This window comes from Bacillus rossius, chromosome 18, assembly GCF_032445375.1.
Source record: "Bacillus rossius redtenbacheri isolate Brsri chromosome 18, Brsri_v3, whole genome shotgun sequence".
NCBI lineage: Eukaryota > Metazoa > Arthropoda > Insecta > Phasmatodea > Bacillidae > Bacillus > Bacillus rossius.
This window is the reverse complement of record NC_086345.1, coordinates 27,998,827-28,014,752: the sequence shown is the minus strand read 5'-3', so window position 1 is coordinate 28,014,752 and position 15,926 is coordinate 27,998,827. Positions and strand designations below refer to the sequence as shown.

The following is a 15,926-nucleotide window of genomic DNA, read 5'->3' as shown; positions in this document are numbered from 1 at the left end:
ATCGACGTTGTATAAATCTGAAACAGTATCTGGGCTTGATGACAAAGCTGATTAGAGAGCAAACCTGCCCCTAAGACAAAAGCCAGTTTTCTGTTATGCACTGTTTGTTATGTAGTATTACACCACTGATCACTGATGTTGTTCCGTGCAGATGAGGAGGAGGACTGTGCGCCCAGCCCCCCGGCAGCGACTGGTGGCAGCAGCACGGGAGCAGCGCCCGGAAAGGTGACGCGTGGAGCGTCGCACATCCACCTGTGGCAGTTCCTGAAGGAGCTGCTGACGTCGCCGCAGACGCACGGCTCGTGCATCCGCTGGCTGGAGCGCGGCAAGGGCGTGTTCAAGATAGAGGACTCGGTGCGTGTCGCGCGCCTCTGGGGCAAGCGCAAGAACCGGCCCGCCATGAACTACGACAAGCTGTCCCGCTCCATCCGCCAGTACTACAAGAAGGGCATCATGAAGAAGACGGAGCGCTCGCAGAGGCTCGTCTATCAGTTCTGCCACCCGTACTGCCTGTAACTTCCCGCACCTCTTGGCGGGACGTCTGGGGTTGTACATATCTCTTCACTCTTCACTTATTAACTTATTGTACTCTCTCTCTCACGACTTTGCAGTCAGCAAGGCGGTGATGATGAGACCTCACCTAACCGTTCTTCCTTCTGCGTCGCTCCAAAGCTACGGCCCGGTGCGCAGTCATTGCGTTCCGTGTCCGCTAGCCGTGGTCCGCGCCGGAGGCCAGTGTATTTGCCAATGGCAAACTTATTATTGCAGTGTTTCGTGTGTCTTTCACTGCTCAGTGACCATGTTTATAAAGTATTTACGTGTTCTATTTATGTCACGTACGTTAGCCTCGGACGAGTCTCGTGGAAGGTAATTTCCACAGGCGAAGTCCGCAGGAAGTAGCTATAGTCATTTAACAAAGTTATTGTTTAAAATAATATTGTCATTGTGTCTCGTCTTACGTTAAGTAACTTGCTGGCTAGTACGCATCTTGTCGCGCGGCGTCTTTCCGAGAGCTCCGGCCGCACGTGATTGGCCGCGGTGTTTCCGCTAAGGTGCGCCCGCCGTGGGTCTGATGCTCGGATCTCGGCAGGATCATTATTCATTCTGCCCCTGATCTTTGATGCTCGACCCCCGGCGAGCTCCACTAGAAATCCAGGACGTCAATCCGTCGTTGCCGGATCTAAACTCTCTGAAGAAACGCAGCTCGGCAGATGCAGAAAACCGGTGATTTTTGGTCCCATATATCTATGATATATTCCATCTAGTAAGTTCTGTGAACAAACTACTTATATTAATAAGAACATTTAGTTTTAAGTGAAAGTGGTTCTCATGTGAGAACCACACAGATATTAGAGTATTTTTATCATGATAGTTATAAAATTATAATATATTGTAAATAAATAGTTTTTAAGGGAATATATTATATAATGAATTATATATATATTTATAGAAAATCTAATACTACTTTTAATCAATTACGGAAAATTTTGAATGTCACACTTTTTAAATGCAGTACAACCAAAACACCAAATAAACACCTAACAATGGTGCATGTTATCACATCAATGTCAAAAGCATTCTACCATGAATGTTTGAGATTCCAATCTACACTTACTACAGTCCAAAGAAAAATTATGTACCATATATCTATGAAGAAAAAAAATATTTTTTTACAAAGTGTGTGCTAAATAATGTAATAAAAATCTATAAATGGATATAATTTGTAAACATGTAACATATATTTATCATGTTTATGTCATTCGTAAACTTTGATGATCTCTAGAATAAAGTTAACAAAACAAGCAACCTTGTTAGCTGAAAAACTGTTCAGACATGTTATTTGTACTGTAAAAAAAATCATTGTGTTCAGTTTACTTAATGTAATTTTTGTTAAATTAAATACTATGGAGAAAAAAGACCTGCATTCTTTTATCATTTTAAAACCCCAAAAACTGTGGCAGAAACAATATTGCCATGGCTAATAAACATATTTTTAATTGAATTGTAAACTATATGTGCATCTTATTAACAATACATTATAAAATAAAGAGTTTATGACAAATAACAATAGTTCACAATTATTATTTCAGAGAATATGAGACAAGTCATTGTCTAGACATTTCAATTCATTTGAGTTTTTTCCAAGCCCAAATGAAACATTAATTTTTAAGTAGGCTTTGTGGTTTGTGGGTTAATGTTGGAAAAAAAACATCAATCAACCAGTGAAACAGAACTTGTCCTGGTAAAATGACTATTGGTCTCTAAATTTTTTTTTTAAAAATTTACTAACTACAGAAGTTCAATTTCTTGAGTTCCACAAGCAAGTAACACAAACAAAATATCTCAAGTTGTCTTTTTGGAAAATACTTTAAATAATAAAGATTAAAAAATAACTTGACATGACAGGTGTAGTATGTTTCCAACACAATGATAGTGCCTACGTAATTGCAGTCTGCAAGAGACGTAAGATTACGTAGTGGAACAAACTTGCAACCAATAATTTGTGGTTATATGGAAGTTTTTGGCGAAAGTTCTTCCGTTGTTCAAAAAACACAACAGGCTGTTTGTTTATTTAAAAAAATCGGTTGTCTGTAAAGTCGGTTTAGGGACGATAGTTTAACGTGACAACGTCATAACAAAACATTGATGAAATGATTGATCCAGAAACAAGGAAATATCATATTCGGCCTGAGACTGAGCCGTAATAGGTTTTTGCAAACCATTTAGGCATTAAAAATATATTTTTTGAGGAAGAATTTTTTTTTAATTTTATTTTTTTTTTAATTTTTCTATCTTTTGTATGATAAAATCTACCTCTGCATACTTTATTGAATAAAATTGAATAATTTTTATCACTATTTTGTATGGATACAAAGGAGTGAAATGAAATCTACAATTTAATTAAAAAATTAACTTTTACTTGCATTCATTAATTCAAATATATTTATTACTTTTGAAGTGTCGTGCGCGCCGTATTTATTTTTACAAGTTCAAAAAAAAAATTTCACACTTGCCATGATTCGAATCGACAACCTTACGATTAGAAAATAGCGCCCCTGACCACTCAGCCACAAGGCCATATTGATTGTTTCAGGTGTTATATATATCTTTATAAAAATTTTGTTCACAGTAGGGGAATAATATTATTTCGTTTTTATAATACGATTTTATAACAAATACGCATCCCAAATACACCAAACTTATTTATAAGGTGTTACACTATTTTTTAAAACATTGTGCAAAAGATCCCGGTTGTAATTTGAATTATTATGTGTAACTGTAAAACACCATTGTTAGTTCAAAATGTATCTGAATATTCAACATTACTTTTAAATAACCGTACCGATTGTGCTGAAAATCGGTGGATGGTCGTTAAATTACATAATATTAATAATTCAAACGACGAAAATATGATTGAAAAGTCAAATCGATGGTTGTTCCAAACGAGTGGAAGAGAGATGCCACGCATGCGTACAATGAGCGAACAGGAACATCCGTAGTGGGATACTTTTTCGTGCGTGCAGCCGGCGTTCATCCATTTATTAGACGTTGTCACGTCAATAAAATCAAAAAGAATTTTCAGTAAAAAATTTTTATACAAGTCTTTTTATCAAAAGTTAATTTTTAAATAAATTTATAACCAAATTTAAACTTGAACAAAATAAGACAAAATTTTCTACAAACCACTGGTTTTTTTTAAAATAATTTTTTGTTTCTCCATGGAAACATAGGCATTTAGCATCTTCTCACAAAGTGAATTCGCTAAAAAATCCCAACAATGTGCTGCTATAGTGTTTTTTCTAACACCAGCTGTCATTAAGCCCACTCAAATGTGTTTTATTTTTTAGTTAAAATTTAAATTAAAAAATAAAACAAAAAAAGGATAATAATGTGAAAAAAAAATTATTTTTAAAAAGATCGTTAGTTACAGTTAACATCTGAACAATTATTTGTACTCACTTTCATACAATGGGCATTAGCATTTCACAAAAAGGTTATATCTACTGTAATAAAAAACTTATAAAACAGTTTTCAGATTGCTAATTGTACTAGTCCGTTAACATTTAAGACAAAATCCTCTCAATATCAACACTAACACAAGTAACCATATGTGCAACAGCTTTACTTTACTTTAAATCATATTTCTGAAGTACTTGATAGTGACTCAAAATCAAGTAGTAAAAGTTTTTTCTTCTTCAAAATTTGGAGCGCTTGCAGAAGCACGAATGCGGCACAATTAAAATAAATACTGATACGTGGCTACGAGCATTAACTTTTATTTACTCACTGCAAAACCACGCTGTTCTCGCGCGTGCTCACGGAATCGGAAACAGACACGCACGGGGCGTGGCATGGCTACCCCGCGAGCATGTCGCGCGACACGCGCATCGCGGTCTCCAGGTAGTAGGCCATGAGCTGCTGCAGCGCGTTGTGCATCTGGAACACAGTCGGAGGACGTTCAGCCGCACGGCACGCCACTCGACAAGACACCGTTCAGCCGCACGGCACGCCACTCGACAAGACACCGTTCAACCGCACGGCACGCCACTCGACAGACACCGTTCAACCGCACGGCACGCCACTCGACAAGACACCGTTCAACCGCACGGCACGCCACTCGACAGACACCGTTCAACCGCACGGCACGCCACTCGACAGACACCGTCCCACGGCACAGCACGCCATTCGACAGACACTTTTGACGTTAGGGAATCCATGTTTTCACACTTTTCAAAGACGAGGAAAGAAAACCGAGACAATTACGAGGGAAGTCCGTAAAAAAGTAAGTACCTACCGCTCGGTCATTAAAAAAATAAACTCGTGAGAAAAAGGTTTCATTGAAAGTTTTTAGTTTACTACTTATCTACTTCACATTTTCAGTCACCACTCAGTTCCAAGCACTTTTCGTAACACTGCACCAGTACATTGAACCCCCTCTGCATAGAAATTCGCCGCCTGCGAATGGAATGGACGTCTTAATTCAGACTGTTTTAAATTTAGTTTACCTTACTTAAAATAAAATTAAAAGTAGGAACTGAATTAAATATTCAAGAAATCAATTCTATAATTTTAACAGACGAAATGAGGTAATTGAGAAGAATTTTGCTGCATTTTATGTTTTGCTTTGTATGTCGGTGTTTGGCTGTGTATTTATTAACTTCAATTTCACTGTTATTTCGGGTTTCGCTACTCACCATTATATTTTCTCCATTCACCATATAATCTTGCCTCTACATATTGATACCTGTATTCATATGTCAAAGCGCATACTTCACACTATTATCAAGCACCATGAAATAATGACAAAAAAAATTCTCCACAGTGCAGGCCAAGTGCGGAAAAAACTCTAGTACACATGCAGTAGACGAGTTTAATAGAGGTTTCCCTCTGTTTATAATTTCCCGCAACTAACAATTTTTTTTTCCTTTGTTCCCCATGAAAAGCGTAAATAAAGGATTTTTCTGTGGAAACTGCAGGCCAAAAGTGCGAAAAAACTAAAGTACACATGCAATAGACGAGTATAAAAGAGGTTTCCCTCTGTTTATAATTTCCCACAACTAACAATTTTTTCCTCCCTTCCCATGAAAAGCGTAAATAAAGGAATTTTCTTTGGAAACTGCAGGCCGTGTGCGAAAAAACTCAAGTACACATGCAGTAGATGAGTATAAAAGAGGTTTCCCTCTGTTTATAATTTCCCACGACTAACAATTTTTTTTCCTTCGTTCCCCATGAAAAGCGTAAATAAAGGATTTTTCTGTGGAAACTGCAGGCTGTGTGCGAAAAATTTAAAGTACATATGCAGTAGATGAGTTTAATAGAGGTTTCCCTCTAGTAATTATTTCCTCCCACAACTAACTAGGTTTATTTCTGTGTATCCCCGGACGGCCGTGCTACGGAGAGGGACAGCAGAGGCACGGACCTGCCGGTAGGCGTCGTCCTCCGCGCCGGCGTCGCGCAGCTCGTGCAGCAGCAGGTCTATGGCGTGCGCGGGCACGCACGCCTGCGGGCCCGACGCCACCAGCGCGGACTCCAGCCCGAAGCGCTCCCTGCCGTGGCCCAGCACGGCCCACACATGCTCTTCGGCCAGCCGCGCCGCGTCGGCGAGCCGGCCCGCGCCCAGCAGCACGCGCAGCAGCCCCGCCGGGTCGCGGCGCTTGCAGCCGGCCAGCAGCCACTCGGGCAGGAAGGCCGCCAGCCGGCACAGGCGGCGCGCCGCCGCGCGGTGCAGCAGGCTGGCGTGCGGCTCCTCCGCGCCGTCCACCAGGTGCTGCAGCAGCTTCCAGGCCACGTCCTGCGCCGAGCGCCCCGCCAGCTGCAGGTCTGCCGACACTGTCACGCCCGGCGGGCTTTACTCCATCCGACTCAACAAAGATCAAACAACTTTCCTAACAACAGTTTAACATGCAGCAAAAAAACTATTTTTTCCCCACACTTCACAGGAATCCAAAAAATATTATTGATGTAAGCACGACAAAAAGGTGTAAAACAGAAAGAAAAAAAATTAAACATGGCAAATAATTTCTTTTTAAATAGTAAATTTCAAGTTAGAAAATTTTTTTGTTGAAATGGTTACATACAAAAAAAAATAGAATGTTATAACTAATTTAAAATCATAATCATTAATTTTTAAATATAACACAATGTGTGGATAATATTGCTGTACTGGTCTTAATGATATGTTAAACTAAGTTTACCTTATTTTTTCCCAATAACATTTTTCTGAATGTGACCAAGAGGTGTAGGCCTACAATCAGTAACAAATAATTTGGAAAAAAAAATTCATTTAAAATTGTCAGATTGAAAATCATATAATTCATGAATATGGGATATTTTTCGAATATTTGCAGACCTCTAGTGTTCAAACAAATCTGTAATTAAAATTTCCTTTACCTTTCCACAACCAAAATTTCAAATTTTCCTGACCAACCTTTATTTTAATTTATTTTTTTAATAATTTCCTGTTTTGCAATTTTACGAATGAAATAAAAAACACCCAGCCTCCATCACCACAGCTGTACTTGTTCAAAACAGAACTGTATGATTATTTTAAAGAAAAGAAAATTAAAAAAAAAATACTTTTCTACAGTCTGAGCGATGGCATACTCTAGGATGCCATTTTACCCTCACGTTACTACTAGCATCACTTCGGAATTTCCACGACTTTTCTAGAATTTAAAGTAAATTCCCCAATTTTCCCTTCCGTGACTTTCCAGGATGTGACCACCAGTGTAAACAAAAAAAAAAAATCACAAAAAAATATTTCATTCAAAATGTTAAAACAAAAATAAAATCATAAATTTCGTAATGCACCAAGCTTCAGAGTAGAGTCACCCGGATGGTTCTGGGACAGTGGCAACAGTAACAGGCGGCGGCCTCTTCGAGTACCACGTGGCGAGGTTCTCACGTGGTGGCGTTACTCTCGTTTATTTGTGACGTCACAGTTGGCTCATCAGTTGGGAGGAAGTAGTCGCCGATGTGAGAAGTTCTGGTGTTTTTTTAATGATAAAAAAAATCTCATCACGGAGGCACGGGCGCTAACCGATACAAGCAGACATCTTCCAAATTAGCAGGCAGAGACCTTAACCAGTGAAATACCAGATCAGTCAGGATGCAATGTAACTTACGTCTGTAGTAATGAGGGGTGTGTAACGTCACATTATTAAATTTCAAAATCTCTCCCAGAGGGTGTCGTCTTCAATTCCAGCCCAGACCTCGCCACGTGGTGTTCACTCCCAGCTCAGACCTCGCCACATGGTATTCACTCCCAGCCCAGACCTCGCCACGTGGTATTCACACCCAGCCCAGACCTGGCCACGTGGCGTTCACCCCGCTCACCTGCCACGTCATTGCGCGCCAGCCACTCCCAGGTGGCGGCCTCGTCGCCCGCGCCCAGGCCCGCGCAGTCCGTGGCCAAGCCCTCCACCACGGGCTCCGCGCTCAGGCGGAAGGCACGGCACAGGCGCAGCGCGGCGCGGTAGAGGCCCTCGTTGATCAGCTCCGCCACCAGCTCGCTCGCGCTCCTCCGGTTCCCTGCGCGTCACGCCACACGCCTCTCTTGACACTCCCAGGGGCAAGCCTCCGTCATCGGGGACGAGATCACACGGCGGATTGCGATCAAACGGAAACAGCATGTCAAAAAACCACAGCAAAACACCATACAGCGCCGAACACAACTCACATCACGGACTTAAGTAGCATTTAAACAAAACTTCCAGACAAAAATTTTTACCAAAGTACGTGGATCAGAAAAAAAAAATTACTTAGGTATTTTGGTTGTTCTAAAGGTATCTGTTTTAGACAAACTTATAACATATTAATTTATTGTAAAATGCAGCATATAAATTTTGCAACTATTTTGGTGGCGTAAGTATTAGAAAGCACTTTTATAAAAAATATTAACACTAACACAAAAAAATTTTCTGTTTTAAAAACAAAAAAAAAAAATCAATAAATAAAATAAAACCACAAAACTTTTAAGCCATTAATAAAAACTCTTATGTATTAAGGGTAAACAACTACATGTAGTATAGAATGGTTAGTACAAATACAACAGAATAAAGTAAAAAGAAAAGTTAATTTTCCGCCACTGCAGTCATTCACTGTAATTCCTGGGAAAACAGCTTAAAAATTATATTTTCCAACTTGATGGCAGTTTCACCTTTTGTAGGTAGTTTACAAACCTTCGGTTTAATATGTCTTGATTCCTTTAAAGTGTGCCACAATATGTATATGTATATATATCATAGAGTATAGTTTCATACGAAAGATGCCATCCTAGTTTCAAAAAATTTTTTGGCCAAAAATTTCATAAGGTTAATTTCAAATAATAATTAAACAACCTGTTATAACACAAACACAGATGAAACAATATGTCTTTTTTAGTTACTTTCTTATACTGGTGTAACTTCTTTCTATGCCAGTTGGTATGTTACGATTTACGGCCGTTCATACGTTAAGAGGCCAATTACAATATAAAAAACCATGCAAGCAAAACATAACCGCATTGTAAAACAAAGCACTTCGAAAATGTAGCGCCAGGAAGTTAGCCAAGGATTTCGATGCCAGACAACGTACGGCCTACCTATTCCAAAGGTTTGAGGTTAGGTTTAAAATACTTTTAAGTTATAGGCCAATGAAAAAAAGTGTATGGTTATATTCTGTGTTTTTTTTTTTAAATTGTTTTCTAACAAACCAATAATGACCCTGTTGAGATCATTAATATTTAAAGTAGCACCAAGATTTTAATTGTTACCCCTGTAAGGAACAGAAGCAGAACCGAAGTTGTGGACACTCACCCTTGGTGGCGCGCTGCGGGTTGTATTTGATGAGCTCCAGGTGTGCGCACACCAGCTCGTACTCGCGCTTCACGTCGCTCAGCTCCAGCACCTCGACCGCACGGCCCGTGCTGGTCTCCCGGGGACCCTCCCCGCGCGGCCCCGACGCGGGGTCGTCGCTCCGGGGGACCCGCCCGGAGTCCCGCTCTTCCTCCTGCGAGACCGACACACGACGGACCAGGGTCTAACACGAGGATCACCGAAAGCATTCAAGATAAAGTACCGTATTTGCTCGCGTAAAGGCCCCGCCCACGTATACGCCCCCCCCCCCCCTCCATGTTTTGTAAACATTTTTGAAAAAAAATTTAAAAACGTGTTTTTCTGGGTTTATCTGAGGGCAGGGCAGCTTGGCATGCATCAAACAACAAGCCATGTATTGTGAGCGGCGGGAGGTGATTTTGTAAGCGGCAGTGATAGTGAGACTGGTATTATAGTTTGTCCGCTCTCAGTAGGACCGTCGTGAGTTATGCCAGACGTACGCAGTGAGTCCTATCTCAAACGACATAAAGATAAAGAAAGCTGGACTCGCGCTTGTGTTGACGTGCAGTGTTGACGGAGTAGAAGAGGGGTGGAAGAGGGAAGTGAAGGAGGAAGGGAAGTGGGTGGAGCAGGTTTGTCTGGTTGGCTGGCTAGCTGGCAGGAGGGAGGTTAAGCCATGCCTCTGCTTCTCCCCCCCCCTGTCTCAGCACTGCCCCTCCCCCCTGCGGACTCCTGCCTCTCTCTCCCTCCTGCCATGTCACTGCCTCCCCCACCCTCCCTCATTAGAACTAAGACGCACGACTTGCCAGTCGTTCCGCCAGCTGTTTCTTTTAATCAAAACTTAATTGGCGTTTAAATAAATTGTGGTGGTATTTCATTGTGTTTTTACTAAAAAAAAATAATCTATTTTTTCCTCCAAATTCACATATAGGCCCCCTCCCCTTTTTTAGAGTCTACTATTCTATACTCACACCTCTCTCTGTTCGTAGAGACTATTTATTCTGGCCGAGCGCACCGGCTCTGAAAGCGCGGGGTTCCTGAGGCCGACACCAGCTGGCGCGCAGTATTCACTTTGGTAACGCACCCTGTTTACCATCGCACGGCATGGTTCCTTTGTTCTTACAACCACGTTCCACGGGAGGACCGCGCGAAATAATTTGCGAGAGATAAATTGCACGAAACTGTCCCAAACCCACAAGTCACAGCACCTCGTCGTACATCCAGAACACGAATTGCATGCACGGCATACCCAATGTCCGTGTTCTCGTTGGAGTTGACCGCACAACCGACTCGCATTTAACAAAAAAAGGAGAACTGAAAAATCACAATGGCGCCCGGTAACAGTATTCTTACGGTCAGTGTCACCAACATCTCCATATTTAAATACCCTTCTAAACACCAGTTATACCTAGTCACACAACACACCCTACTGGACTTTGAGCAGTCGCCCTATAATGTTATGATAAAACATTATAGATAAATGCTCTATGCACTACTCTATACCATTTAAAAGAATTTTTCATACAAAAAAAAAACCTGCATCAAAACACCCATTTTAGCCTCTTTCACTGTCAAAAAAAAAGAAGTTAAAGAAAAAACCATAAATCATAACGAGAGCAGGTTAGTGCAATGGCTCTTCAATGCTACGGCACACCAGCTGGCCATCTCTCTCTCTCACACAATTTTTTTTTTTTTAAATGTGTTCGGACTTGTGTACGATTGGACTTGTGATGTTTTTTTTAAAATTTGTGTAAATATGTTGGGACTTTGAGACATTCCTTATATCAAGACTGTGTTTGAACTTCCCGCGCTACTGGCTGCGGTAGCGCCACTGGCTGGCAGTGCCGGCAACTGGTCAGTCTTCGCTATCGCGCCGCCGCGGTAAGTCGTTCCGTCAGGAAGACGGTGTTACCAGTCCACAGTCAAAACATAACGATCGCTATGTTTGAAAGCAAATTCTGGAAACTGAACTCGGTGCATATTGCTCAGCACTCACCCCTGAGAAGGAAGGGGTTGTGTACCTCGAGCGCGGGGCGGACGATCCAGGCGTAGCGCGGCGGGCCGGCGCGCAGCAGGCTGAGGCACGCCAGCAGGCAGTCCCGCTGCAGCCGGAGCGACGCAGCGTCCCCGGGGGCCTCCAGCGCCAGCCGCAGCCCCTGCTCGTAGGCCACACCCGCCGCCCGGCGCGGGCTGCCCTGCTCCAGGTGCAGCGCCAGCAGGAAGCGGTACAGCGGGTTGTTCGGCGCGGCCAGCGTGCGCGCGCGGCGCCGCACGATGGCCTCCACCTTGTCCTGGGTCTCCTGCACGCCCTGCGCACACACAGCGACACAGACACCGTCACCTCGGTGGCGACAAAAACAAACTCCAAGCTGTCCGAAGCGTACATTTTATTTTAAAGACTTTTCACATGTTGTAACCTGTATCTGTTCATCTTTGTCGCCGCTGTGTAACGCGTTTAAAAATGTAGCCTGCGCTAGTTCCCATCATTCATGATAGATTACACTAATAGCCTTGACTCTTATCGCTGTAAGTGTGTACTGCAACAATAGTTATCCGTTAGTTTTTGTTGCGAAACTTATTAATTTTAAAATGTTTGGTTTATTTTTTTTGTTAACTGTAATTTTTAATTAAACGTTCTTTCCATTAATAAGATTTGTTTATATAAAACACACTACCCCGATAAAAATTGCTCTTTTTTTTGTAAAGACACACCACTACTTTTCAAATTTGATTTAAATACAGTAGAACCTCGATGATACGTTCCCGTTTCATACGTTTTCCCGTGTCATACGCCGATTAATTTTGGTCCCGCCGAAAGTACTATATTTACAATGGTTTACTATCCCGGATCATACACTTATAAAATCATTAATTTCCCGTTTCATACGTTTTACGAAGCGGAAAAGCCCTAAAACTCACAAATTTTTTTTTTATATTCCGCCTTATAAACTCCGTTTTAATGCTTTCTTTTTAAAAAAACGTTCATTGTTTACTTTTGCAAACGTAAGAAAATAACTTTATCGCGCCATAGATATGGATAGTATCAGGAAGACTGTGCACTTTGCTAGTAGCATCTATGGCCAGCATCAAGCGAGACTAGTGGCGCAAACTAGCAATGATGAAAAGTGTGCAAGCGCTTGACCAAGGAACGGATCTCATATTTTGTGCATTCATTAATCTTTGAACAGAATATACCCGTTTGTTATTGTTTTCTTACGATCGGATTGTATTGTATTTTACGTTTCTCAAGTTAAAATTTTATTGAAAATTGTTCTGTTGCATAAAGTTGTTTGTAAAATGAAACAAACAAGCAAAAATTTGTGATTTTTTTTACAATAGCTTATTTTTTCTAATTTCTAATTTAGGCTTGGTGACTTTTCCCCCCTTCCAAGATAGGACTTCATAACATTTTGTAAGGCCACTGTTTCTCATGTCAGCTTTACTTGATTATGGACTGTATTTTACATTTCTGGTGGTTTTATTCTATGTATATATATATAATTATGAATTCATATCTTTCATTAATATAATGCAATTACTTACACATAGTATGTATTTATGTTTAATCTGACATTGTGCTGGTATGCTAGATTGGAAATTTTTTTTATTATTGCCATTCCCTTTTCATACACTTTCCCGAATCATACACCATTTTTGTGGCCTCCGTTGAAAAGTGTATGACAGGGGTTCTACTGTATATAAAATTAGGGGTGTGCGGGAATAGGTTTTTGTACTGCAGGAAATTTTCGGGAAAAATAAATTATTCCCGCGGGAAACGGGACGGGTCGGGAAAAATAAAAAAAAAGCAAATTTTTAATTCTAATATGAGAAGATGGCCATTTAAAAGTTTCTTGCAAAGTTAGTTGTTTTTTGTTGCTATTTCTTTTGTCTGCTTCACTTGCCCTTTTTTTCGGCGTCGACTGTATTTTTTAGCATCCTCAAATTCTTTTTTTATAGAGGGATGTTTATTGAGATGTCTTAGTAATCCAGACGTGCGACCATGCTCGCATCTCAAAAATTTTTCACACAAGACACACTTTGCCAGGGATTTACTGTCTGTCAGACGTTCTAAATACTTCCAAACACTTTTAGGTTTACAAGTAACAAGCTGATCGGTTGCGACCTCCATTATTTGTAGGCTGCTAGTTTGTTTTAATATACAACGGCATCGAAAATAGGAACATATACTTTGCACAAACCTTAATAACGTAACGTAACAACAAAGCCCGCCAAACTAAACAGTAAACAACTATTTTTTTTCTCCCAAAGCAAAATCATAGATATTTAGATACTCGTGAGCAGTGGTGTAAAACTACGTGATTTCATATTTTTCAAAGTGCCAATACAGTTCTCTATTCGCCACTGTTATCAAGTAATGAGAACGGTTACGCTTCGTTATGTAACGCAAGCCTAGTATTTCTCATATCTATGGCGAAAAGATGCGCATGTTTTGTTTGTGTCTAAGGACACACTGTGGTTTTAGGTTAAGTATTCGATGGTGACGGGAATAACGTTATATAACTGACTATTCACGTAACTTGCAAATTTGCACCCTTGAAGAAATATATTTATGAGCGCATACAATATTTAAGGTACTCCATGCACGTTTTTTATATTCCAATTAGATATGAGTAAACGATTATCATAATTCACTGCACACCACAGCTGTCGCTACGATCGGCATACGTTTAAAAGATATTTTGCGTTTAAATAGTACGGAAACCCTTCAAAAATGTACGAATCCATAAAAAAATATTGTTGTAAAAACAGTTTGAATTGATAGAAGACATGTTCACATGATTAGTAAACATTTGTAAATTTTTTAACAATTTCCCGAAAATTTCGGGAGTAATAAAATTCCCGCCCGGCATTTCGGGAAGCCTATTTTCCCGACTTTTTTCCCGAAGCGTCGGGATCCCGCACACCCCTATATAAAATGTGAGACGATTATGCGATAAATGAACATGTCCTCCAGCAGATGACCTGGGGACGGCGGGGGTAGGAAGTGCGAGGGTATAGGAAGTGTGGGGTATAGAAAGTGCAGAGTATAGGAATCGTGGAGGGTAGCAAGCGCGCGGTGGTATAGGAAGGGCGGTGGTATAGGAAGGGCGGTGGTATAGGAAGCACGTGGTGGTACAGGAAAAGCGCGGTGGTATAGTAGGCGCGTGGTGGTACAGGAAGGGCGCGGTGGTATAGAAGGTGCGCGGTGGTACAGGAAGCGGGCGGTGGTACAGGAAGCGGGCGGTGGTACAGGAAGCGGGCGGTGGTACAGGAAGCACGCGGTGGTACAGGAAGGACGCGGTGGTACAGGAAGCGGGCGGTGGTACAGGAAGCGGGCGGTGGTACAGGAAGCACGCGGTGGTACAGGAAGCACGCGGTGGTATAGGAAGGACGCGGTGGTACAGGAAGCGGGCGGTGGTACAGGAAGGGCGCGGTGGTACAGGAAGCGGGCGGTGGTATAGGAAGGGCGCAGTGGTAGAGGAGGCACGCGGTGGTACAGGAAGCGCGCGGTGGTACAGGAGGCGCGCACCTGCATGCAGAACTCGAGCAGCAGGTCGAGGCGCTCCTGGTCGAACAGCCGCAGCACCAGCTGGCGCAGGTGGCTGTCGCGCCGCTCCGGGTCGGGGTTGGTGCTCATGGCCTCGTACGCCTCGCGCCACCGCCGCAGCTGCAGGTACTGGCCGAACAGCACCGACTTGAGCGTGGCCAGCCCCTGGTTGTCCGGCGCGCTGGCGATGCCGCGCACCGCCAGGCGGATCACGCACTCGTGGTGGCCGCGCTGCTCGAACATGGCGATCACCTGCGCATCACCACGCACGGTGATCACGAGCCCTGTTCACCACAAACAACCACACAGACAGTGACGAGGTCTTCTTTCGTTTGCCTCGTTCAAGACGAGACCCACGCCAAATTAGCGATGTCGAAAGATTAGCAAATGTTAACATGGTTATCAGAGTATATAATACAAAATATGAAAATGTTAAATGTAACCTGTTAGGAAATGAAAACTGTCTGTATGGAAAAAAGGAAAAAAGAAAGAATTTTACAACCGTGTAACTTACAAAATATTGGAATTTCTGAAGCCTTTCCACAATGATTATAAACAAAAAAGTATTGACTGGTTTAGTATCGAAAGTAAAATCTTTTAAAAAGAATGTTTGGTAATTAGATTGGTACTATTGGTTTTTATCCGTATCGCACATCACTAGGGCCAAGTTTTAATTTTTTTTTTATTTTTAAGGACAATTTTATTGTTAAAACAGGAGATCTTGGTGTTATTGTTTTTATTTATACATATTGTCTTTATTCATTAAAAAAGTATTATTAAACAAATATGTAAAATAATATTTCTTGAAATTAATTCCACCAAAATGTTCTCACTTTGATTGACATCTGAAGCACTTACTCCGTAAAATCATTAGTAATCACTAATAAGCATGTCTAGAACCAAACTGCTCAGAAAAAATAGAAATGATCAGCAAATTTCTGTGTGTCTCAAATGTATGCCATCAGTAATGTAAAAATAAAAAAGTGTTAATGATGCAAGAAAAATTAACATAATCCATAGATAATACTTAATAGTCCAAAATTCATGCTAAATAAATTATATCC

General features: G+C 41.5%; 2 protein-coding genes across 2 annotated transcripts in view; one reads left to right on the top strand and one right to left on the bottom strand.

The window, feature by feature from the left end:
- Window positions 1-6: 6 nt before the first annotated feature.
- Window positions 7-1,661, top strand: LOC134541077 (DNA-binding protein D-ETS-4-like). The gene has a single exon (XM_063384221.1). It carries the CDS (start codon window positions 136-138, stop codon window positions 514-516), a length of 381 nt encoding a protein of 126 aa, XP_063240291.1. The 5' UTR covers window positions 7-135; the 3' UTR covers window positions 517-1,661.
- Window positions 1,662-1,717: 56 nt separating this feature from the next.
- Window positions 1,718-15,926, bottom strand: part of LOC134541076 (nuclear pore complex protein Nup160 homolog) — a 38,156-nt gene continuing 23,947 nt past the window's right edge. The window contains exons 15-20 of the mRNA XM_063384220.1: window positions 14,845-15,114; window positions 11,336-11,623; window positions 9,297-9,489; window positions 7,837-8,031; window positions 5,921-6,321; window positions 1,718-4,437 (exon numbers count right to left, since the gene is read on the bottom strand). Coding sequence (XP_063240290.1) covers window positions 4,357-4,437; window positions 5,921-6,321; window positions 7,837-8,031; window positions 9,297-9,489; window positions 11,336-11,623; window positions 14,845-15,114 — 1,428 coding nt within the window. The 3' untranslated portion in view covers window positions 1,718-4,356. The remainder of the gene's footprint in view (window positions 4,438-5,920; window positions 6,322-7,836; window positions 8,032-9,296; window positions 9,490-11,335; window positions 11,624-14,844; window positions 15,115-15,926) is intronic.

Coding starts and splice junctions, on each gene's coding strand:
- LOC134541077 (XM_063384221.1), top strand. CDS start 136: ATGTTGTTCCGTGCAGATGAGGAGGAGGACTGTGCGCCCAGCCCCCCG.